Source organism: Solenopsis invicta, chromosome 6, assembly GCF_016802725.1.
Source record: "Solenopsis invicta isolate M01_SB chromosome 6, UNIL_Sinv_3.0, whole genome shotgun sequence".
Taxonomy (NCBI): domain Eukaryota; kingdom Metazoa; phylum Arthropoda; class Insecta; order Hymenoptera; family Formicidae; genus Solenopsis; species Solenopsis invicta.
Genome location: NC_052669.1, coordinates 9532464 through 9559550, shown reverse-complemented (window position 1 = coordinate 9559550; position 27087 = coordinate 9532464). Strand labels below are relative to the sequence as shown.

The window sequence follows — 27087 nt, the reverse complement described above, 5'->3', positions numbered from 1 at the left end:
CCTTTCACGCTTTTACATCTCAAGCATTAAAATTTATAAATCTTTTGTGCGTTGTAACAAATAATATAATTAATTTTGTTTACAGTGTGATTGTAGAAATATATTGGAACGTGTATATTTCCGGAAGAATTAATCTAATCAAAGAACGGCGGAAAGCAAGGGCGTATATTAAATTCGTCGAGACATCCTTAACACATTCTCAACCGTATGATTATGTTTTGAACTAACGGTAAAAACTGACGGCATGAAAGTCGCGGCTGCGTTTTTAGAGGACTATGCCCCGGGAGACGTGACTAAGAATCCATCGCGAGAATGTACCGTTTTCCGCGAGGGTGCACCGTTAAAGGGTTAAAGAAAAAAAAATTAGCACCCGTTCTATCAGGGCAGAATAATAATAATAAAAAAAAAAAAAAAGCGTCGGCTGCTTCCGGCGAAGACGCGAACGTCAACGTCGGGTGCCCGCTCCCGGAACCGATCCGGATGAAAAAACCGCATATAGTTTTTCGACGAGCACGGGGTGGCCGCCCTAAGTTGTACCGTAGAGGCGCGTATGCAGATCATCGTGAATGCCAAGTAACAAAGGGTCCATAGTCTCACGCTATTGTGCCGTGGCAGGTAAGATAAAAGTGGCTGGCCCGTGGGCCCCGTAGATCCCCACAGCAGCGCGGCTTCACCCCGAAAAACGCACGTATACACGCATAGACACGTACGGGAGACGGACGAGGAGACGTCGGGTGACCCGGTCTAGTAGACCAGCTCTTGATGTCTCTTTAATTTTTATTAATGACGGCGAATTTGAATTTCTGCATCGGTGATATGGGAACCGCGCGCGGGACGTTTTCGGGAGGAGGGAAGAGGGGGGGGGAGGGGGTCGTCAGGTACGAGAGGCGGACGCGTACGTACTGAGAGCACGTCGTAAGTCGCCGTACGTGACCGTGGCCCTGGGAGCCCCGCTTAAGGGAGATCTTCGTCCTTGTCATCGATCATAATTATCCGCTTTCGTACCTCGTTGATCCACGCCGCAGCGACAGGTGAGGATTTTCGAGATTTTCCTTGCATCTTTTGGCGCGAAACAGCCATCAGGCCGAAAATGCGTTCGACAGACGTGGCGCGATGTAAAGTAACTGCCGTTCATTTTAACAGATTTATTTTAACAGTTTTACAGATTAAAAGCAATTTGAAAATTGCATTGAAGTTGAACTGGAAAATAGAATTGCATTAATTGAATAGATTATGTATGAAATAATTGAAGCGCTGCTTCTGATTCAATCGCTTAGTAAATTTTTTATTCTTTCTATTTCTTTAAGAATCTTTAAACTTGATTTTTGATAAAAACTCATCCACATATTTTATTAAAATTATTTTACACACACACACACACACATGTATAAAATAATGTTAATAAAATATGTAGATGAGTTTTATACATGTATGTACATATATATAAGAAGACAAGTAAAATACAATTTAATACTTCATTTTTAAATCTAAGAAAAATTTAGAAAGCTGTGAAATTACGGTGACAGTAAACAGAAGTGTCTCAGTTCGAATAATATGATTGATTCAATTAAATAATTTTCAATTAAATTTTAATTAATTTTATAATTCATCTTTAAGATTGTTATTTTTATTTATAATACACTTCGACACGTATCTCTTTAGTTTTCAATGGAGATTAACTTATTTGTGGAAAATTTATTATCTCTGGGATTAAATTTATTTACTAGGAATTACTCTGTAAACTAACTGCGATCTATTCGCAGCAAGAATTATCGACTTGGTTTTTTCGAGGATTTCATGTGCTATTAATAGTCGCCTGCGATTGATGTTGCCAACAAGTGACGAATTATCCGCCTTGCGCGATTAAGAAATCGGTTTATCCTCGCGTATTGCGCGTCTGAGATGAATGGCCCATACGTACGACGGCATGGGATACTAAAAGGAGGCAATTAATACGTCGCGCATCGTCGTCTCTTCAAAAGTAACGCGCGGAGTAAAGGGCGCCGCGGAGAAACAGAGGGGCCAGTGTTTTCGAAGGGCCACGTGTTTTTTAATGACGACTAGCAGACACCATCGCATTTACGTTCGATCTCGATCGTAATGGTTAAAAAAAAATTTACGTCCTGGGAAATCATTCAAGCGACAACTTTTAATTGCGAACTCGAATCAGATCGAATTTTTTTTCTTTGTACAAAATTAAAGTTATAACTATGGACAAAATTAAGGCGGATATTCTTTAAACATTATATTTAATATCCTGTTGGAATAATGTAATCATCAATATAAAGTACCTCGGCAATTAAACTATGAATTAAGTATGTGCTAAAAAGTTTAGTGAGTTAAGAGAGTTTAATCTCATATTAATCAAGAAAGATATCATCTACTTGCATTTTTAAAATTTAATACTGTCAAAGAATAAAGGAGACGTGAGCGTCCCAATTTCCAAAATTAAATATAATATTTAAGTGGATCATCAAATTTTTGCTGATAAAGAATTGATTTGATTTATATCACACAAAAACTTGTCATTGAAAGATAATGCTAATGATAATTTATAGCATGGTCTATACATATCATTTCTGTCCTTTTTTCTTTCTCTCTCTTTGTTTCTCATACACACACACGTACACGCGCGCGCACGCACGCACACACACACACACACACACACACATGGTACATTATATAAAACATTTCAAACTAAAAGAGCAAAAGCGTAAATAACAAAAATAAAAGTATTGCTGAATTAGATAAAAGCTTAATGAAATCGAATAAACGCCAAGAAAATATTTGTGTTAATTATCACAGTGTGAACGAATACATATTGAGAGAAATTATAATTAAAGACAGCAATCCAAAGTTGCTCAATTAAACTTTCAAGCACTTTCTTCTTGATCATGATTAAATTTTGCGAGGAAAAAAAAACTTTCAGCTACCGCAAGGGATTCTCAAAAAGTTTCGATCAGGTGTCGGAAGCGTCCAGAAAGTTCGACTACAAAGAATGAGTTTTGCGAATATCCCTGCGTTTGTTTCGCGGATCAAACGTTGTACTCGAGTTTTACATTTTCCATTTTTTATGGATCGTCTGCAATTTTTTAAAGACGGACGTCATAATATGGTTTCACACATTGGTTTATATCACGATTGTTTCAAAAGAATTAAACAAAGAGAAAGGAGAGCGAAAAATGTTGCAAAAATCATCGTCCAGAAATTTGGAACTGCAGGATAAAAGATCGAGTGGAAATATCAGAATCGATATTTGACCCGGCGGAACGGAGTAACGGAAAGGAAAGAAAGATAAGGGCCAAAGAAAGGAAGAGAGAAAAAAAATTGAAGAAATATTGAGCTTCAAGAAATGCAGCCATCAATGCTTTCGATATCTTTTTTTATATTTGATGGATTTTAAAAGAAGTTGCATTGGCGAAAAATCCAAGTCGTAGGGATAGGAAAGAGGTGAGAGAATGAAAAATATCAGTATGTATTTTTATGAGGTGAATAGCATTTAATTCAAAGAGTTACTTATATAATATTAATTATTGTCATTGTTTACTTATTCAAGCCATAAAATTATCAGCCTCCCATTGAACGTTGCAATCAAGTCAATTTTGTATCTAGGTATATACGAAATTAGTCTTTTAAATGCACTTACGAAAATACCAATTCGTAGATAGTATTAAAAAAGAATGAAATAAATATTGCATCAAATTTACCCCCAATCTGCATTTAACGTAATCAATGCGATTTGACTTGCTTCTGCGGTAAACAGGTCAACTAAGGTCACCGGATTTTATTTTCGTATCTTTGATTGATGATTAGCGATAACGCGCGCGCGCGAGAGAGAGAGAAAAAGTATAGATTCTTTAATTAAAAAATATATTATATAAAATGTAATAAAGACGGAAAGGGAGAGCAAGGGCGAGAGCGAGAGAGACGAAGAGAAAGCACATTATTTCTATATTAAGATTTAATATATGCGTTTACGATGTGTAAAGTTGTGTCTCCCGTCGGAAGTTGTTTATTCTTCAAAATTTCTATTGGCGTCAAAGCTCTCGGAGACTGCGGAATTAAGGGCAATGGTTTTCAGTCGTGTGCATCCGGGATTTCTGCCGTCGAGTGCTGTCCTCGAGAATACAAGCTTCAAGTGCGGCTCTTAGCCTAAGATCATCGCCTTCAGTAACGTCATTTTATCCTGCGGAGGACCGGTGCAGGACGGCGGTCCTGCGGCGATTCCTTCGATACTGCAGAGCAATCGAGAATATTTTTATAAAGTACCGACCGCACACAGAGAGCGGAGGAAGTCGCGGGTTCGTTCTTCGTCCGATGAAAGCGGGAAAGGGTAGGAAAAAGGGCGGCACTCGTAGAAATAGAAAAAAAAGGAAAAACAGTCCGGGATCGATATTGAACTGCGGAAAAAAGAAGGGCGGGAAAGAACGAAGGTGGAAAAAGGAAGAAATCGAGGAAGGCGAGCCGGGGGCTTTGAGGAACGACAGTATGCTGACGATAAAATGAGATTTTCAATACTTGCCTGGAAAATATTATGGAGATATTCGCCGTTCGTCTAGACGGATGAATCCATTATTTTCGCGGATTATATCAATATTAAGCATTAGCCGATCCCGCGTAAGATCGAATGTGCAATATCGTTGGAAAATTATTTTACTGTATCGGCTAACGCGTCACCGAGTATGCGAATCACTTGCTTCGTATAATTTTCATATTGCACCAAGTCTTAAATATCTTTCTTTCCATCGCGTGAAGTTGTACGTGGATATCGTCGCTTATTTCAGTTCTTTTGTCTCTTTTATGTGTACATATATATATATTTATACATATGTATTTAGAGCACGGCTATATGGAAATCGACTACTACCATTTCGTATTTTTAATCCATGTTTGAAAAAGATTAATTAAAATAAAGTTTTTGAAACGTTACATCGGGCTGCACAGAGTTTATCACGAATAAAATTAGGCTAAAAAGAACAACTTTCAGTTGCTAAGGAAAAAAAGCAACGATACGAAAAGCATAAACAACATTATAACATTTGTTGATAACTCTTGCAATACGGTGTGTACGTTATGAAACCACAATAACGATAATCATAATACGGAAATAGCAAAATATTTTATTTATATGTTTGATATAAAAACAGCGGAAGCGGTGTTTTTATGTGGATAAATGAACGTAAGAATGAAATGGATAAATTAATATATCATTAGTTTATTAAAGGACGATTTTCGAAGCTCTATTTAACGTTTGCTATATTAATATTATAAGAGTCGGAAAAAATTGCGCGAGAGAGCGAGCCAACTCGAACAAAAGATAATATTTTATTCCAAAGATCGTGGAATATAACTTCTTCTGGCTACATGGTGAAAAGGGAAGAACGAACGCCTGGAAATGACGAGCGTACGAAGGAAGAAAAAAACCAAGGAGAAATATCAGGATCGATATTCGACCCGGAAAAAGGAGCAGCGGCAGAATGGGGAAAGGGCAGGCGGGCGGGGGGAAGCGACCAGGGGGCGCTCTACCGAAGGGGTAGCGGCACCGGAGAGGAGGATGAGAGGGAGGAGGGGGGGGGTCAGGAAGAAAAGTGAGAAAAAGGAAGCGCCGCACATCGCAGAACCCGGGGCTGCACTTTGAAGAAACGTACAATAGCGAAACGCTTCCTCCTAATATTTACAGAAAGACATTCGCGTAAGTCGTAAAAACGTCTCCTCCGAATAATAACAAACAGGACTGCGCTCCTCTTATCTTCCGTTAAAAGTTTATGGCACTGCGCGAACTATTACGGTCATTTCCGTGGCCCTCGGATAAAAAAACCCAGGAAAGTAGATCTCGATAGTTGCGAAGAGGGGAAGGGAAGTGTGTGGAAGGGTGAACGTACGTTTTGGAAGCTCGCAAATTTCTGATTGGTTCCTATCTTTCGATAAAAACAGCGTTAATGTATGACGATGATATCAGACTAATGCAACCGATTCTAGTAGCATTTCCCGCCGAAATTCTCAATATTATATGTGTCACATACATTTTCGTTTAGCCCAAAACTTCTATAATTCAATCCGTAATACGAAAAGTTGTCCCGATGACACGGATGAAAAGTTTTAAAGTTGGTCCGATGACACGGATAAAAACCATCCCGGCTACCTGACTCCCGAGATAATCCTTTTGTAACGTCTCGGATGTTTCTAATACAGATTCGATGATCATCGATCAATCAGCGTGAGTAACGAGGCGAGGACCGTTTTTTTTTTTTACGTGTGTGTGTGAAAAATTGGGTGACGATTTGCGAAACCATCTTTTTCATGCCTACAATCAAGATCGATGATCCGTTTGATGACCATGCTAACGCTATTGTAATTATCGTATTTTCCAAAAGATCTATTATGAAATAGAAAATTCGTATAAACAAATATAAATGCAAAGTTTTATACTACAGTATAATACAATATAATGATTTAACAAATTATTTTGCGGTTTTTTCTTGAAAAATTAAATGATCATTTGATGAAAATTATAAATCATTTTAGATAATTTATTAATAATGAAATGTAGGCTGCAATAATATTTTAAAAAATGTATTGAATTTATATGTATATTGCTATTGTTATTTTATTACCTTATTATTTAAAATTGATATCTTAGCGCAGATTTAAATAAAGATTTGCAAAAATAGACAAAATAGGACGCGTTGTTGTTTTATATAAATCACTCGAATTAATATGATTTACAATTTTCTTAAAAAATTAAAATATTTATCGAAGATTAAATATTATTTCGGATCATTATTTATTACCACCGAAAATTAGTCTACGATAATACTAAAGAATTAAATTAGAGATTTATTTGTATAGCGCTACTGTGTTATTTTATTTTTTTATTATTTAGCATATTTATATTTTACCGTAGATTTAAATAAAGATTTGCAGAAATAGAAGCGAAATAGGGCGCATTATTTCGTTTATATAAATCACATTTAAAATAATTCCGAAAACGGAGCTTTGTCGCGTTGAATGGCGATTAAAACTGCATCAATGTCCTGGATTCGTTTCAAAGTTAATTCAGGCTTCGAGTAGCGAGGAAAGGCCACTCGATGATCACGTTATCGTATCAAAAACTAATGAGATTTTGCGCGAATGGAAGATTTAACCAACGCGTTATACGAACGACTGTGTTGCCTCAGCATAAATCAGCTGCGTATTAAAGCACTCGCGTCTCGTTTCGACGATCGTTCGATTATCAGCGCCGAGCGAATCTGCTAAATCCGACAGCCGTGTGCGAGTGGGGAATCGCGAGTTGGCGCGTATCATTTTACGCGGCACTTCGTGGCAGCAGGTGCCACGTTCTCCTCGTCCACGGAGCCGACACCTGCTTACAGCGAAGTAATCGGCGAGTAAGATCGGCGGCCGTCTTTTGCCATCGCGTGAAAATAAAAAGCGCGAATCAATTCGACGTGTATGCATCCTGTAACTTCGGGATTCGAGGTCTGGCTGGTTAGCGGCTACCGCGCATCATTATAGGCGATTCGAGTCTCGGTTGCGGAAGCGACGGCCTCTCGTTTATTCCGACTCCCGTTATTTAATACACGAAGAAACGGCACGTAGAATTCGTAGAAGAATAGATGGACGCAATTAATAGATAGACGGCAGCGTTGCGTACGGCGCGGCGTATAAAATAATTGCGTATCGTTTGCGACCGCGCGCGCGCGGACGAGAACGAAAAATCTCCGCTACAAGTTTCGGAATTACTCTCGGAGAGTTTTGATCTTATGGTATCTTCGCATTGATGAATCAAACGGAGCATGCTCCCCTATTAAATTTCGCAATGCTGAAAATAATTTCTCGTTAGGTCGACGAGGCGCGCGTATACGCGCGCGTGTGTATACGCTTTGATGAGCGCGCGTCTCGTTCGGCCTACAATTAATTCCCGTATAACGGCATGCTTGCGAAGGGAGAATGAATAAAAAATTGTAAATATAATAACGGGGGCTCGTTCGTTGCTCGCGTTATACGGCGGACGCGTATGGAATATGTATAGCGATACGAAAAAGACCGTAGGGATCATTAAATGAATTCTATCTCCAGAAAGAAGATATCCCGCATCACCGTTCTTGCGATGCACGAAAAATTCAAGAGGTTTCACATTGAAGCTAAAAATCTTGAAGCGTAAGTAAAGTGAAAGCGTTCTTCATCATATTTTGCTCTTGTAAATCATATATTTCGCATTTATACGAAATATATGCGCCCTTATCGGGGAAGGTCAAAAGTAACACGCCGCTTATGGACGTATCATATACGTCTGTGTCGAACGGTGTCTCGCAATCGGTACAAGAAATATTTAACGTTTCGAGGACACCCTCGAACGTCGGAATCGAGTAGCCACTTGTGTCGTAGTCGTCGGGAATAGAGTAGAGGCTCGCGTGGACGTCATCGCGCCATTACAAGTCCCCGATCTCATTCGCGTCGGGCTTCTACCAGCCGCCAACGTTCTCCTGGAGGGCCTGTTCAAGGGTGCCCTGGTCCGGCCGGCCCACGCCGCTCCTCTTCGTGAGAAATTCACGAGACAAACGCCCGTCTGTGCTCCGACGCTGTTCCTCTTCCTCCTCCTTCTCCTCCTCCTCCTCCTCCTCCTCCTCCGCTCGATGTCGTTTTTGTTACGCGCGCTTACTCCTCGTCTCGTGAATAAGGCGCAGCGCGCCGCGTCGCCTAGTGCCAAGTGCTTCCTCCTGGACAGGAAGGATCCTCTCGAGACATCCTCGCGCGTCTTAGATACGCCGAGCGGGGCATACCGTACATCTTTGACAATAGTCGTCCAAGAGTTAGTCACTTTCAAGTGGAGTCAGTTGCTCCCGCACGATCGTTACGTTCGTCTCATTTTTCTATTCGCGATGATCGTGCACATCATTTTTCGAGTACATACATTTCATCTGGCAAACATATAATTTGTATACTTGTAATCGAAATTTACAGTAAATTTTTAAATATTCAAACTGAAAAGAAATTGTAAACATTTTTATTCGTCTGTACGTGATTGTAATGTGCACAATTACATATTTTTTTTGTTTACATGTATTTATATATGATAATGATATCAGTTGCATTTTATTATTATTGAAACAAACTGAATATATTGTTATCATTGATATAAATCTAAAATATTGATACAAAGCTATACGCTGTTATTGTATTTCTTGCACGATAATTATCATGTTTGACAATGAGTGAAAATGTCATTGCGTAATTTTTTGTGGCTTGTAGCCGTGACGCGGTCACGTACGCGCGTTGCAACGTAACGACATTACGCCAAGAAATTCGAGAATCAACTTTTTCCATCCTGTCCGCCCCTATGTGAGAGCGAGATTTCCATAGACGATCCCTCGCGCTCGTCGCAATTTTACTTCCTCTCCGTTACCCTCCGGTGGCTGCACATCCCCCTTCCCCCTCCCCCTTCCCTCCCGTCTGGATGCAGGGAATGCACCGACGAGCGGGCGGCAGGGAAGGGAAGAGGGGGTACGAGAAGCGGAGAGGCGCGTAGACGGATAAAGGCAACTCGCGGGGAGAGAAGGGTTGAGAGGAGACGGACGGGGTGGTTTAGCGTCTCCGCTATTCCTCCCCCCCATCGAGCAGGTCGCGCGCTGAGTGCGCTGGTAAAACAGCCCCTTAAAACGGTTTTACTGCCGCGCACGGGGCGCAACGACGTCTAGACGCCAGGACCGTAAAGTTTGACCTACTCACCCCCGACCGGTCTGCCCCGCTCCGCTCCGCTTTCGTCTCCGCTTTACCTCCTTCGCTGCCTTCCCAGCCTCTTTCTCTCTCTCTCTCTCTCTCTCTTTCTCTCTCTCTCTTTTGTCGCTCCCTGTCGCTCTCGCCCCGTAAAGCTCGAGAGACACCAGCCGGTCCCTTAACTCATGTACCATGGACCTTGAGAAGTAGGCCAAAGGGTTGTTCTCCGGCTCTCGTAAAAGAGACTTCTAACCTTATAGGGTTTCTCGCGATCCCTTTTCTTTCAAACTCTCTCGACTCTAAAGCAACAATTCGCAACATGTGACAATCTCATTGATTGATTTTTTGAAAGGCCAAAGTTCTGAAATATAAATTCGTAATTTACGATTGTGAGAGTAGCTCATTTTTTTATTACGTAATATTTATTTATACAATAAAACTAAATTTACGTATTTACACTATAGTTTTGCATATTTCGTAAGAAGTGTAAATTATAATAATAAATATGACAGTTGATCTTTGAATGTCTAAAAGGTAGCAAAAAAATTAATGTAATATTGTAATATATTAATTATTTTTATTTAATTAATCTTCCGCGATGAAAGTGTAATATCCAGCGACTTGCGAGTAATCGATCCATTGAGCATACTTCTCAATGAAAACCACCAGGATTTTGTAGCTTACGCACCATTGACTTCGAGAAACGAAGGGTTGCCTTGCCCTACTGTGCCAATAGAGGGTCGTAATACCGATTGACTGTTTCATCCAGACACTTCGTTTTAGATGGCAATACATTTTTATTGAAGGAAATTTACATTGAAATCATCTTCAAACTAAAAGTATGCGTTCTGATCGTAGCTAAATATTTCGAAAATGCTCGAGGTATGACTTCTCATATGTTTCATTACTTTTAAACTAACACGGTTACATTAGGTTGCAGAAAGTATAGTGGAACGTATTCTTACTTGCACGTATTACTGTGAAACATAACTGATGGAAATAAATTCGCGGCAGAATTTTCAGATATTGACGATGTACGTATCAAAATTGATTTTTGAGGTATATATATCTTGAGGGGAAAAAAAATGAGAAATGGAATTCTGTTTTCCCCGTGTCTCTCGTATTGCGGCGTTTCATCCATTACCGTTTCTCATCCCCCTTTCGCGACTTTAATCCGCGTGAATAGATGAGGAAACTGGGGCAAAGGGTTACCGTGAATAGGGGTGGCTGTAAAGAAAGAAAGAGAGAAAGAGAGAGATCGACCCTTCAGGAATTTCATTTCGACGCGTCTTCACCTACGCGACTCGTTTCTCAACGTATTTTCATTCAAGATGCTATCAGACCCCGTGGCCGCAGTCAAGAACGATCGGTCGAAAAGCGATCGACTATATTTCGCCGAGAAGTGGAATTTCATTCTATCCTGGAATTCTCTCACGAATGCATTTTTTATCGCTATCGCAATCGAAACTGGATATTTTGGTTAGCGCAACAAATTTCGCGGGACATATTTTTATCGATGAATTCTTCCCGCGATAAATATTTTTATTATTCACACAACAACATCGTTAATTTATTCTATTGCATTAAAAGTTGCTAAATTTTTATACCCACGTAGTAAGTACAGTACCGAATTATTTGATTGCGTTCTCCGAGTGTGTTAATCGCTCTTTTAGAATCAGCCAGATTAGCGTAATAAATATATGGCCACAGGTCTTTTTTGAAATCAAGTTTTTGAAATTACGCTCAAGGGGTGCAACGTAATGTCGACATGCGCGAACGTTCGCCCTTTATGCAAACCAGAAAACTCGGTCAAACGCAAAGTTGGACCTAAAGGGAGTCACGTGGCCCTTTTGAAAACCGCCGAGTGTTTCCACGGTTCGCAGAATTTCCGAGAGCGTTCAAGTATCCTGGGACCTTTTAGCGTTAATTGCAATTTTTTTTCTGATTTCCCACAAACGGAAATTGCGTTGTTAGTGCAAGCGAGAGGAACTTTCCTTGAAACGCGAAAAAATCTCACGCGCGCAGCCACACATTTTTTTTTCTAAACTCGTTAATGATAATTCATTCGTAGAAGTTTCGTAGAATAATCTACGTACGTAATTGATATGCGTAGCGCGTAGGTGAAAGAGACGTTAAAATCGCAATTGAGCATTGTCGCGAACTGTTAGTCGAGTAGGCACACGGGTTTTTTTTTTTTTCCCAACGACACGCTGGAAAAATGGCAATTTTTCACCCCCGTACGGGCCGCTCGCGGGAAGCCCATCGATCCCGAGCATAGCAGTATCGCGCCGAAACGATTCTTCCAGCGAGGAAATATCCCTCGGCGAGGAGCTCGCCCTTCGCGTCGTTTTCACAGCGCGGAAAAGTGCAACGCGCAACTCGTACTCTTTCCTCGCGCGCGCACCTCCGCACTGTATCCGGAAGTGCTTCCGCTCGCGCTCCCCTCTCGTTCTCGGAATACGACCCGGTGGTTAGCGCCGAAAAAAGGAGAACAGCCGCGCGAGACTCTTTCAAATAATTCTCCTCGCGCACTCGCCGCGGCCCTTCTCTCCGCGAAACGAGCTTTCTACACCGCCGTGCGGAAGCTTTTTGCGGCGAACGCGGGAATTTCTTTCGACCTTTTCGAAAAATGATTTTTTGAACGACTCTTTTAATCGAGCGATCACCAATTGATTCGTCATTTTTACATTGCCTATTAATTTTGATTTATATGTACATATATTAACGAAAGTAGGAAATACTTTTTATCCTCTTTCTTCGGATAAACGTTGTCGTGCGTAGAATTAAAAATTTGTCTTAATCTCGTTTTACTTCTTTTCTTTTAGCCAAACTGCTTACACGTGTCTTTTATACGAAGCAGACATTTCAAATGGTTTTTGCCTCGTCATTCGTTGTCATCATTCGCTTACGCAGATATTTTTTGTTTTGTCGTTTATTTAGTGCTATGTAGTCTTCACATTAATTTTTTATTACGATCGATAGCTTCGTGCTGGAAACAATGTGCCATTTGTGCGGCTTAGAAACGGAATACGAAGAGATTGTTTCAACATTTACATTACATTTACATATGGACCCTTCTGTCAGCTCGTAAACAAAATAACGTGACGTGTGTTAGCAATCGGAATATTGATACGAGAAGTAAAGAAAAATCGACGATATTTTTTACGAAAGAAAGAACTATCACTGGCAGCATTAATAATAATTAACGTTGCGGCAGAGTCGTAACTGTACGTCTGTAATGTAATTTTACAGACGCACATTCTTGTGTAAGTTATCCGTGCATATGTAGTAAAACGAGAGAGCGTGTAAATTCCAACGCCATGCTCTCTCAGGCGCGCACAGAACATTCTGGCGAAGCCGGTCGCCACGTGTTGCCCTCAGATCGTACCGAGTCGAAAGGAGAGACACGTAATAATGAGCAATTTAGGGGAAAAAAGTTTGAAGGGTTAAGGGCCGCGAGTTTAAAATCGTTCGTGAGGCGTAAAGTTGTCGTAAGTCTCACGGGGAAAAAGAAAATCTTTTTCTCGTAACGAAACGCTATTTTGATAACCTTACGATACGAATATTTGCAAGCTACTTAAAGAAAAAAGTAATTTGTAATTATGAACAATTTAAAAGAACTCTGATTATTTAGTTTTAAATATTTTTAACGGTATATAATCGCACACACGTGTTACGTTTGTGTTTACAAAGTCGCATTGTACGGTGCAAGAGAAACATACTCTTTTTCGAAAAAAAAAAAAAATTCTCTTTTACGTGTACTTTATTACGAGATGAAGATTTTCACTTAATGTCGAGTTTATATCTGTTCGTTAGTTTTATTAAACCTGTTGGTTTTCACCCCTTTCATTAAACGTACGACTCTGAAACGATTGAAGCGATGAAATCTGAAAAATATACGCGGGGGCCGGGGATAATAAGACGAAGATAAAAGTAACGGTAAATGACGGAATAAACGTCGAAGCGACGAGAGATATATTTTCCGCTGCGGCAGCATTCGGTGGCAGAAGTTGAAAGGGGTGGAGTGGGTGGGACGGGGGTAGATAGATGCAGGTGGAGAGGCTGGGATGTAGGAGATTGGAGGTCGTAGGTACGTAGACAGGCAGACGTATAGGTTTATGGGTTTCCGCGACCAGGCCGCGGCCATTCCGTGCGTCTGGAGCACGGCTACTTTCCCCACTCCTCCCTTTCCCGCTCACCTCTATCGGCTTCTCGCAACCCCTGTCGCGGCGGAATCGACGGGGGTGGTTGTAAAAATTTTACTGCGAATTGTCTGCAGACCCGACCCGCCGCTCGACGTTACGACCGGGAAAAATAGGAAACCCCCGGGAAACCGGCGGAAAAACTCGTCTGGGTCAGATCTCTTCTCTCCGCCTCTGTTCTGCCCCCTCCCCCTTCCTTCGTCTCCGCGCCCACGCGCACCATTTGGGTCAGCGATCTTATCAGCCAACGATGATATCGCGGCTGGCCTCGTCCGTTTCGGAGGATTTCGGCTTGTTCTTAAATTTTATGGACTCTGAAAATACTAAGGATGTGCTGTATATCGTTCTCTCTTTCATTTCAAACGCCACTCGCTCGTGTTAATATTCCGATGCCATCAAGATGTTTGACATAAAAATATCGTGCCTTCGGATTGGCGATAAAGTATTATGAACACACGAAATGCGAGTCATATCAGTTGTAACTATTATAATTGTTATCACTGGTTACATTTACGCACGAGACAACGACTATTGCTCGTTGAGAGTACTGTCTCTCTTAAATAAAAATAAAAATCTTTTTAACAGTTTTAATGTTTTGTAGTGTGTGATAGTTATTACTTAAAAAAAAATCTTGAATAACTTTCCGATTGGTTTTACACGAATTTGGAAGAAGAGTCAGAGCCAACAACCAGCGAATAAAGTTACAAAAATGCCGACGATTGGTTATCAAAACCGTCGTATTCCGGTAGCTTGTTGAGGAGAAAGGCGATGCGTAAAGAGCGAGAAGAGCGAGAAACGCCAACAATCTGGGGCCAACTGTTGAATTTTATCACTCTCGGTGTCTCCCTTCTTCCCCCCTCCCCCCCCTTCCCCCTTCTCTCTCAACACCCGCATGTCCAAGCCAGGAGATGAGGTGCGAGGGCAGGAGGGAAACGAGAGTCACGGACCACATGTGCCACTCGTTGGCCACCCTTGCGTTCCGCTCTGGGCCTAAAGGACAAAAAAAGCCACGAAAGCGATATGGTCCCACTGACACTCTGTGGGAAGACACGTGTGTCTTGCATATTCTTAAATGAATAGTGGCGTCGGAGGGTCTTTAACCGGAGATAAGTCGCGCGGAGGAAGATACTTTGCTTAGGGCGGCGAATACTTTCAGCATAGCTGAGAAAATTCCCTATAATAACTTTCCCACCTTCTGCGAGAGAAACAGAAATGTATATTTTTACAAAAATTAAATGATCTCTGTGGATTATACGTAGATTCGCAATTAGACGGTTAAGTAGCACATTAAGAATTGTAATTTTTGTTATTTCACGCAATTAAGCTGCAAATTAATTTGCAGATAATGAAAAAATTAAATATCCGTTATATTTTATACTCTTGCCAAGGAAAGTCCATTTAGAATACCAAGTTTATCATCGATTTATTCTCTTATAACTTCAATGCCCTAATTTCTGATATTGAACAACTCCAGCCGTCTATTATATTTTCGCTTTAATGAACTCGACTTTACATTTATTAGAGGATACATTTCTATTCTGAGCTTTTTGGAACATCTATTTATAAAATGTATGCATTGGTGCAAAAAATTTCGCGAGATGCATAAATTGCAATAATACGTCTCGCACAATTTTGTCTAATTTTTTTCTTTAATACATAAATAAAACTGCTCAAACTTTACTCGTCTTTGAGACTCAAAGCCAACAGGCTGGTCACTCCTTTGCATTCGTTGGTACCTCGTAATTTCGAGGATTGACGTACGAGATATTCGCTCTCTTTCTCTCTCTCTCTCTCTCTCCCTCTTTTAGAGCCACGTGTGCCGCGTAACCCTTGAACGGCCGAGTTTTACCAGCTGTCAGCGTCCTATCGGACCGAGTAACCGTCGACCGTTCATCGACGAGACGATCTCCAGTCCCGCTCTATCAGAGTGGAAATCCGAGCTTCTGGTTGGGTTACCGCGGACGTTCGTTCCTTCACTTCCAGGCGCGGCGTATCTCATTGGATTCTCGGTGTCCGTTGGGACTCACGGGGTCGTAAGCCCCCCCAAGACATCCCTGTCATCGAACTCGGTGGGTGACGGGTCCTCAGACTTGGCGAGTACTCGGACCGCCAGCCTTAACATCCAAGTTGAATTTCTCGGCGTGATATCATCACTAGCACAGCGTACACCTCGAATATCGTCTCCCCTCGCATCTATTTGCAGTTAATTAAACGCGGGGGTTGGTCCACCTCTCTACTTACAAACCGCGATGGTGCAACTTGCAACTTAACAAGCTACTCGCTTGCGTACGAGAAAAACTTGAGGTCTAAACTTTTTATAGATCGTGCAACATTCGTGCGCATTCCTGCATAAACAAGTTTAGTTCTCGCGCGCGCGGAAAGATATTGTACCAATTTTTAATTCAGAGTACGGATTAAGACGGTGACGACGAGATGAGCGTGAAGAGAATTGTAACGCAAATAGAAACAGATTTAGCAAAAGTTTTTCTCGTACTTTTGCGACGTTATTATATTTAGATTTAAAAATTTTCCTCGCGGTCGTTTAAATGCTTGATATTTGGCCTATAAACGGGCCATATATGTATAATTTAAATGACTACTACATTTTGTTTGGAGCGGAAGGCTGTATTAAATCGATAGTAAGCATTTCCATTCGTCCTACCCGGAACACGGCAAGATGCCGTGGCCACATTGTAGTTCCCGGTGAACGTAACAATTTAGTATAATTTGCATTTAACACATTACGAGATAAACGGGGCTATCTTATCTGCATAATAGGCGAGAATTGTGGCTACCGCGATTGCTGTTGCTGTCACGAAATCGGTGGTAAATCGCTCGTCTTAATCGTATCGTTTGCAAAGTACGAACTGTCCTACTTTTCCTCCTTTACTATCCCTCCTCGCTACGGACGATCAGACAAATGGGTATGATTCGCGAACGGCGAAGAATCGTAATCCCGAGCCGCTCTCTCGTTGTCGCGCCACGACCCGCGCCTCACGTGCCACGTGCATCCGCTGTTCGCGACCGCGGTAAACAAACCGCGCGGTGCATCCTTCGATGTTTCGCGCGTCGAAAGCCGGGGGGATTCGCGCGGGACGCGACCGGACCGTCCTCTGTATCCTAAGATTTTTTTACGAGATCTCTCTCTCTCTCTCTCTCTTTCTCTCTCTTTCTCTTTGTCGGTCGTCCCGCGCGACACCGCGTCGCGACGCCGAGCAAAGAAAAAGAGTGACGTCACGCCGGGCTAGTCTGTTGGGCTAGGTCGTGGCACTCCTTGCATCCCGCCTTCTCCACTGCCACCTCCTCCACCTCTTCCGCCGCCGCCACCGTCGCCGCCGCCGCCGCCGCCGCCGCCTTCTCGTTCTCCTGCCGCCTCAACCATCGACTTCTCTAGCCGTCCTCCTCCTACGAACGGCGCGCGACTCCCGTGCACCTTCGCCCGTCGCTCCGCGCCGCTTCGCTCCGCGCCGTGCCGCGCTGCGCCGAAAAAAGCAAGGCTCGCAAAAGGACGCCCGGCGTCGTGGCGCTCTTTGGCTGATCAATACCCGCCGCCTCGTACGCGGACGGACGGTCACGCATGTGCACGGTGTGGGCCGCCGCTCTCTTTCTCTTTCTTTCCTCTTTTCCGTTTCGGTACCGCTTTGCCACCCTTCTCCGCACGCCTTCGCCGCTCGCCCCATCCCTCTCTTTTATCCATCTGTCCCTTTCCTCGTCTCTCGACCACGTTCCTTTTTTCTTCTCTCTCCCTTCCTCCCCTTTGCGCCGCCTGCCGGTGCCGTTACGCTCTCGTCTTTCCCGACTCTCCGTCTTCGTCCGTCCTTCTCTCGTCCGCCGCGGCGTCCCCTTTCTCTTGTTATCTCTTCGTCTTTCGTGCGCTCTCGATTTTCCTCCCGCTTCTTTCACCGCGTCCCCCTCCGATTTTTCCTCTCCCTTATGTCTGTCTACTGTCCTTCTTCCGTTCGCCCACCACATCGCCGATTCCTCTCTTTTATCCCTCCCCCCCTCCGCCTGCCGCCTCCCTCCTCCATCCTCCCCCTCCGCCCTCGCCGTTCCATCTTCCTCCCTTTCGTCCCTCTCTACATACCCCCGTCCCCCCCTTCCCCCGCCGCCTCCGTAGAGACGGCCCGATTTTTTCCTCCCGTTTCCTCGGCTCCGACATTTTTTACACCTTTTTTCTTCCCCCCTTCTCCGAGCGGCTGCCCATGCGCCGCTCTCCCCCTCTCCCCGCCATCGGAATATCGCCTCGAGCATCCGCTTTGTCTCCCTCTCTCTCGTGTTGCACATACGCACATGGTCTCTCTCCTTCTCGTCCCGTCTATCCTCCGCCCTTTTCCTCCTCTCATTCGTCCACCTCTCGCGCTTCCCTCTCACCTCTCTTTCATTTTTCCCTGCCTTTCATCCCCCCTCCCCCTCCTCCTCCTCCTCTCCCTCTCGCCTCTGTCTTTCTCTCTCTCTCTTTTGCCCCCTCTTTCACCCCTGCGGCTCCTATCTTTTTGATTTTTTTTTCACAGCTACCCGACCACCTACCGACGCCGCGCGTCGGCGTCCTTTTTCTATCGGGACGCTCTTCTCGACCATCGGCTCGACCACGTACTCGCGTACACACGTACACGCTCGCAGGCGCTGCGCGAGAGGGAGAGACGGAGAGACGGAGAGATAAAGAAGGGCGTAAAGAGGGAGCTTGTGAATGTGGGAGGAAAAGGAGGACCGAGGGGGTGGACGAGAAGAGGGAGGGTGGTGAGTGGGTGGTGTAGAACGTGGTGGGAGGGGGAGGGGGAGGGCAGGGGGTGAAACTGGCTGCAGTGCCTGGATGCGAGCTAAAATGTATTTTTTTGTCTTTTTTTTTCTTCTTTCTCTATATCTTCCCTTCGAGCGAGCCGTGGTAGGTTGGATTACCAATCCAGAGCTGCCTCCGGCACGTTCTTCTCTCTGTCGGGCACGTAGGGCGCTGGACGTAAGGGCTCGGCGAGCTGGTTCGCTGCCGGACACAGCACTTTAGTATCGTTGATACCGATATGGAAATTATCCAGCTGAATTTTAACCGCGTTGCGCGTACTCACACACCGAAAACTCTGCCGGATTCAATTTGGATTGATCACGTGTATCCACCTACTCCTGATATTTCCAATACCAGCAGGCACAATCACATTTTCGCACGACAAGACATTTTCTAAATTACTTCCAAAGGAAAATCAGATTTTTATATATTCTCGTATATTGCAATGTTTTCTTGTAAAAAAAAAAAAATTATATATATATGTATATCTCGATGTTTATCTTACCGGCTGTGTTTACTGTGTCAAAATATCTAATATTTGTTACTTGATACAATTATTACAATCCACTTTTCTTTCATCTCTTCTCTCTCTCTCTCTTTCTCTCTATTTAAGCGTTTTTTTCAAGTGCTACAGTCTCTTTACGTACAAAAGTACAAAAGAGAGACCTATTAAAGATCACGCTTCCTTTATACATAAATTGTATAATCTATATTGGTTGTGAGTAATTGTGAAAAGCGATTCCAGCGATCTAATCGATTTTCTTGGTCTAAATATCTATAAATACTAAGCCAAGTCGCTAAGTAAACTCATTAAATATCGACAATTCTTACCGTTTAATGCGTTAGATAAACGCATTAATCTCGACATCGTCATCCGGTGGAGATCCTGATTTTAGAATGGTCGTCTCTAGACGATGCCATCTGCTAACACACGGTTGGGTTTAAGAAACGAGATTTCCCCTTTGCACCTCGACGTCTTCCCCTCGACCTCTCTATCACCTTTCCTCTTCCCCCAGCAAAGTCGATTGCTTTCGAACGTATGTGTCTTCCACCCACTTTGGTTTCCCGTCTTTAAAATAGACACGAATCGTACCATAGACTTCCGCCGTGGATCGAAAATCTCCATGTGTTTGTAAGCACCTTTCCCGTCGTTCGTTCCACGTCACGATCCCCGTGAAGATCGCGAGGATATTGCTCGGGTCATCATCGGCAGTCCCCACTACTCTTGATCCATGAACGCGTATCTTTGCCCTATCCCGGCAAGCTTACGCGAGTTCCGGCTGAATCGGATCGTTTGACGAGCCACCTGTAGCGCGAAGGGCTACCACCGACCCTTCTTCAGGACGGGCACACACTTTGTCCCCTTTTCGTAGCCACGATTCGGTCCATATCGTCGTCTGTATCCAGTACGACTTCTTGACCTCCGGCTATATTTACGAGGCCGTCGTAAAAACGTTTCGGCATAAATATCCCTTTCAGTATCGCGTGCCGTGAATATATAAGATTTTTCGTTCATATGAGAGATATTTCATATGCATTCAACAATCATTGATTCGCTGTGTTTTTTTTTTTATTAGATGTATCAGCGAATGATACTTACACGGCATTTTCGACGCTTTAAATATATTTTCTCATTCATTTATTGATCTTCCGGATACGGACAACATGTTTTTCGCGATGCACTGGAAAGCTGCTTTTATACCATATAGCTGTGGATACTTTTATATAATTGAAAATTGATATTACGTACGGAAAGATATTATTTCTATTATAACTGAGAAAGGGGGATGGGAAGGGATGGAGATATACACAGAGCATCTTATATATTTTAGAAACTCGGGAGGAAAGTAGTTCGAACTTTCGAGGTTTACGAGGCTCAGTCCTTTCCGAATTCTCGGGGAGGCGTACGCGACCTGGCGCGAGTTCCGTCGAGATGCGGAAGGTCATGCCGGGGGATGGATGTGGTTTGAAGGGTCGTGGGAAGGGAAACAGGGTCATCTTTCGATGGCTCTTGTGGTCGCCCTATGCGTGCCACTATTGAACCATCGCAAGGTGGCTCGGACGATGAATCTCACGGAAGCACACTTTTAGTAATTAACAAAACGTTGAATAATTTATGACGAACGAAGTGCATATGTACATCGTTCACAAGAATTTATGTTTCCCTGTAATAGTAATAATAATAATAATTAATAATTAATATCGTTAGGTACAAGTCGCATTTAACGAAAGAATCGAAAAGAATCGAAGGTAAATTAAAATGTCGACTCAAGTAAATTTGAATATTTCCGATAAAGTTTATTAAAAAAATGTGAAAAATGAAAATGTTTCAGTTGCAATCTCTCTTCTTCCGTTCCTATTTTGGCATTTCGTAAATTTCATTTTCCTAATTTAATAAGTGATTAAATTTAGCCAGTTGGTAGTCGATGGAGACACCTGCTAAAATTAATTAGGAACACTTTCTTCTCTGTTGCAGCAATGCGCCCCGCACGACAAGGAAAGCGACTACTGGGGTGGCGGCCGGGGCGCGAAACAAGGTTACGAGGTGAGACAACCCGCTTCGAAATATTTTAGTGGTCTATTTCATATACACGGCCGTCGTGCTAATTCTACTTGGTGAAGCGCAGCACTTTCTGTTGCAGGCGAAAATGAACGCGGACCATGGTCAGCTGCAGAAAGGTGAGTTTCTAATGCTTGTGTGTATGTCTCGTTACCTCATCTCGTACACTTCCATGCAGTCCGCAGATTGACGTTTCCGCTTTACTATTTAAATCATTAGCCTGTCAAGACTACGCTACATATATAATTGCTGTTACAGAATTACGACGATATAATATTAACGCGAACAAAAGGCGACATTTATTATAATATAAATGAAAAGTTAATAAAGCTTTTAGTTCTCGTAACATTAATAATTTTTCACACACAATTTCGAGGATTTAATTTTCGACGATGCTATTTGAGGTTTATTATTAAAATAATGTTGAAAACACATTTTAGAAAAGATTGCGTTTAAAAATCCGTTGAGGAAAGAGCGAATTTGTCAAAGAATACGTAATTAGGCATAAATGCCTAATCCTTGACTCGCCGTATATCATCATTTTGAATCAAGACGGAGATCGAGGAGTTGTTTACCTGAAAAATTGGGATCATCGTGGGCAGAGTTAAATCATGTGGCGCATTTGTCGAGATTTCGCTATCTCGCTTCGTCTTGGTATCTGTCGGCGTCGCGACCTCGCATCGGATGCAAACACTTCCTAAGACCTAACCGTCGCGTCGGTCGGCCGGGAACCGGTTGTGACTGCATGCGTGACGTAAGATCGCCGATTAGGAGCGAAAGAAAAAGTCAGAGAAAAAGAGTGGGGACGCTGCACCGAGCAAAAAAACATCGCGCGAACCTGAATTCGTCGGTGGGTCTGGGCACTGGGTATATAGGCTGACGCTTGTGGGCATCCTTTTTTACATTTAGAACCTTATTTTTCACCCGTTGACATCATTTAATCCACTTGCTCGATTTTTTTCTTGTTTTTTTGAATATATTTTTATCGCAGTACGCACGTGGCTCGTATAAACGGACAGCTCTTTGCTCACACGTGTGGATGCTGTTTGCGTGAATTGCTTTGATATTTTTAAAAAGGTTAAGAATATCTAGGTTGATGTCAAATGCAAAGATAATAAAAATTACATATGCATATAATTTATCTTAATTGTTTGAAAATCGATTAAACGAGGAATTGGAAGAAACTTAATTAGATAAGATCTATATATCTCTCATAAAATTTTAAATTCCATTCTCTCTCTATTCAAATTCCATCACTTTCGAAGGATATAAAAGTCGAGATGAACCGTATGTGTATGTATATATACTATATATGACACGACTAATACGACGAATTGTAACATCGAACTCGCAAGAGTGTTTTTCTCTTATCAGGCAATTTCGATAATAATCCTATCCGGATAAATCAAATCCGTCGTCGTTTCTTTCCTTGTCTCCTTCTCCCTCTCGTCGGAAAGGTTTAAGCAATCGGTGGTTTCTCGTTCGTAAAAGGAGAGGCACGTTTCAGTACATGTTTTTCACTGCCAATGGCACGCGCGCTTGACCGGCCTAGGTTGGCCATTTACGAGATAAGCCCGCCACCCTTCCATTCTCGTCAGGATCGACGGGCTCTCGTCAGTGATTCATACCATAGAGAAACGCAAACCTGTCGGGAGGATAGAGGAGGGAGGGAGGGGGAGGAGGGGGGGGGGCAGAGGAAAAAAAGTTGCACGACCACCTGCAACATTTCCCTCGATATTGCCCTGTAATTTGACGCGTTTGCCTCTACGACAAATATTATTGCAACGATATCCGACACGTCGTCATCCACTGTTACGTCACTATCCGGTTAGCGAAAACTTTATTCTTATTGACCGAATAAAAGAAAATTTATTACTGCGATATTTCTTCTTTTTTTTCCGTTCAGTCATCATTATTACTTTATTTATTAGTCCTATTTGTCTTTATCACTTGGTACTTAACGGAGTTTCTAGAATGTAAAATATATTCGGCTTTTGTTTCCATTGCTACTATTTTCGGATGTGTTTAAATGATCTCGTGTACTTCCATCCGATGTCTTGTCAAACGTCCGTTTCATCTCTAATTCTGTCTTCCCTATGTTCCTCTATTAATTCGCCGTTTGGCCGCGGGCTCGAGTTCGCGTCGATCCAACGCTACCCACGTGGACGATCGTTACATTACATTGCGTGTCTCAAATCCAAATTTCTCTTTCATCGGTGGAACATTTTTCGCGCTCCGTGCCCATCGGGCGCTCGACGTGCGTTAGACGGGCCCTAAAATTAGCCGTCGGCCTGGCAATTGCGCAAAGATCCTCGACTAGTCGGTTAATGTACGGATCGCATGACACCGAAATTTCGGGCCCCGCGAACGGTGGAGGAGGCGAAGGATTTGTGTGGGACGACGGAGCCTCAAGGCCCCCCCTCTCCCGTCCGTCTCATTATCGTATTCGCTCGTCAAGCAAATGCGAGTCGCTCGTTTGGAAATTCCTCGTCGGCAGCCTCCAGGAGATCTGTCGCGATACATCCAGCCTCGCACGGCAACGCAGACGGGACGTGTCGCAACGTGCACGTGTGATTTATTTGACCGGCGAATATGTATTTTGATGAGTAGAATTCGGGAGAGATCGTAAAAGTGGCTGGCGCGTCTCTCACGTGACGATCTTATATACACATAGAGATTGGATGTTTCTGAAATTTTTCAGACTCCTAATGCTGCGAGCTTCGCGATTTTATTTGCCTCTGAGAGATTTCTAACGATATTTTTACATAAATATTTATTTCGCGTATTTTAATTCTGTAATTTTCCGTATTAATTAATAATCCTCTTAATTTATTAAAAATTAATTTTTTTTATCCAGTTTATTATTTTTACCATTAGTTAGCATTTTTCATCTAAAAGAAAAAAACAAGTGGAAAGGTCGGTGATTTATAGCTGATAATTTATTGGAATTGCGACTTTCGAAGCGACGGACGCTCTTACAGGTAGAAAAACGTACATATAAATTCTTTAAACGTAAAATATCGCGAATTGTTATTGAGGCGTTAAGAGAAGATAAGATTACGCCAGACGTGCCTCTTTCTCTTTGCCTCGCGAAATCTTAACGCCACCAATGGATGACTTTAATGATCATCGAATACCTCGCACGAGTAACTGGATCCGAGACGGCACTTCCTTCATTATCGGTCACGTTTCGACGTTCGTCCGCGTCGTAACGATGGAAAAACGCGTTAATGCAACGCGTCACGGCTCTCGCCTTACCTTGTGTTCTGTACCCTCTTGATCATTCTCTGATTATTATATACAAGAGATATTTTCATCCGAATCGTTAAAGCGAAGAATCGGATTACGCTAATTTTAAGCGGATTATAAAAAGCTACTTGAACTTCCGTCCCCTGACAAGTTAATGGAGTTTTTTTTTCTTTTTTTCTTTTTTTTTGGACGATGTATCGGCGAGGGTACTTTCGTAATAATTTTACTGACAACTTCCTACGCCGCGGCAAGAGGATCGTGCCCCATCTCGTGTTACTTTGTAATGTACAAATGAAATATCCCGCGAGTAAAAAAAACGCGGCGGAAAAAGCGTTATTCTTTTTTAATAACAAACGCTGTACCTGCTTTCCTCTCTCAAGCTCTTATTTCTTCCCGTACGAGCGCGCATACGAGGAAAGGGATTGCATTTCGTATTCGAAGGGGTAGAATCGGCTCGTAAACAGGTCGATAAAAATCCGACTGTATTCCACGTAAACAGACAGGCACGGAAATCAGTCCGTTCTGTCAGATGCGTGCGTATATAATGCGCGATTGCGTGATATCTCATTCCTCAAGCTTCTTTAAATCAACGTCACTCTGTATTTCGCAATAATATTAATAATAATGTTATTAATGTCTTGCGTTTGTTATTAATGATTGCATCTTCTTAACGTAGAGAAAGAACGGTCGTTTCTTATTAAATCGGTGATGGTTGAATATTGAAAGGAGAATGAAAAATATAAGAGTGTCGAAACAATTCAGCGCTTTTAGTCGGAATTATAGCAATTGTTGTCCGAGGGAAAAGTAATTTCAGAAATGCCCTATGCATATTACACGGTGGTATACTTCAGCATTCATGAATAAGCGGAGATTCAATTAGAGCCATTTATTCTCGGCGCGGAATCAAAGCACGTTGTGCAAATGCGGGACGAGAAACGTGCTGGAACGCGGCTAGACCTCTGTTACATCGTGCTCTCGACATAGGTTACGACGTGTCGAAGAGTTCGGGGTCAATTAAAAGTTGGAGTCTTCCATGTCCGTGCACGCGCGGCGCAGAAGGAAGGGAGTAGACGCGCGAGGGCGAGGGTGCAACGCGCGGGAATTCCCGGCGAGAGGTCATCTCGTCTGCCATATTTCACATTTTTTCCATCAAAAACACAAAGTTTGCCAGTTAGAATGGCTCTGCGAGCCCTTTCGGTAACTGCTAACCGACTTTTACTTCGCATTGTCTTTTGTCCAATGTCCCACATTAGATGTCGAACGATAGCGACGCGATCCCGTAAATAATTTGTTCTTCGGTCTGCCAGAGAACTGATGGGACTTACCGATAGAATTCGTAAAAGTCAGATCGCGTTGTTTACTGTCACGAATAATAATGAGTGGCATTAGTGATTTGCGTTTCGAAAGCTTATTTTGCTTATTTCGAAAGCAAAAGTTTTCGATTTTATTGGATCACAGCTGAAAAACTTTGCTGCTTGATATTTCGCTACAAAAGGATCGTTAAAAATTTTAAACACGAAGACAGAGCGTGACGCTTTCGCAACTATATAGTTTCCTTCGTTCTGGGATGTTCCTTCGTACCTGTATGCTTTTTCAAAAATCGACGGCACGTCATCTAGAACGTCGTAGTCGCCGTCTAGCGATCGTCTAGTGTAGTTCGCGATCAGTACTTGAGATGTTTTTACGGCTTCTCCACTCTCGCTTTCCTCGTCTGCCCTTATACCGTCGCCACGTCGGTTTGACGCGGTTTTCCCGGAGATTTTACCATGAGTAAAGGTCTCTCTTCATGCTCGCGTTTTACGACGTCGTTTCGCGATTTTATATCACGACGCTGCGGCGTTCCATCGATCGAAAACCAGCCGAATCGCGCCTTTTTTTTCTTTTTTTTTTTTTAACAAGGATTGCCCACGCGAAACCGATCCTACAGCGCTCATCGGTTACTGCTTCACATTATCAGGTATTACGCAACACGGTCGTAACGCCAAATTGATTCGTTTAATACGTACGAACGGGACAGGCTAATGACGCTCATTTTCTGTCAATAACGGCCGTCACGTCGGCGATATACACGCGGCAATAAATAAACTTTACGATGGTGAGAAAAAGGGAGCTGTAAATTTAAATAAATTGTGCGAATTGAAGGTTTTTCACCGAGAGTCGGACGAGCGGTCTACGGGACAGGAAATAACGACGGGCTCGTGTCGCGTCGCGTCGCGTCGCGTCGTAACGCGCGATTAGCAAATGGATTTTGCGTCGCAACCGAAAATTAATCCCGCCAATCATCGGCCTCCCCATTATTGTCGCAAATTATTATCAACGTCACGCGTAATTCATATCGCGCTTTTAACCTTCGCCACCGAAATCGTTCCGTGTCCTTTCGCACCGGATAATCGATACCGTCACGCTCGTCAATAATTCCGCCGGTGATTTATTTTTTATTATCCGGCCGTTTAGAACAGTCTGTTCGACGTCAATGAAATCGTCGTGTATATGTAACGCGGATAAAGAGAGAAAAAAAAGAAAGGAAAAAAGGGACAAAAAGCAACGGGGAACGATTCATTCCGATGTCTTCTCCGATATGC

The 27087-nt window shown here is 42.8% G+C and overlaps 1 protein-coding gene across 3 annotated transcripts in view; it reads left to right on the top strand.

The window, feature by feature from the left end:
- Positions 1–27087, top strand: part of LOC105196874 (zinc finger protein rotund) — a 160103-nt gene that overhangs the window by 62471 nt on the left and 70545 nt on the right. For 2 of the 3 annotated variants that reach the window (XM_039451057.1, XM_026135039.2), the window contains exons 3-4: positions 21173–21241; positions 21324–21375. In XM_039451057.1, coding sequence (XP_039306991.1) covers positions 21173–21241; positions 21324–21375 — 121 coding nt within the window. The remainder of the gene's footprint in view (positions 1–21172; positions 21242–21323; positions 21376–27087) is intronic. The other variant, XM_026135040.2, reaches the window with a different exon arrangement.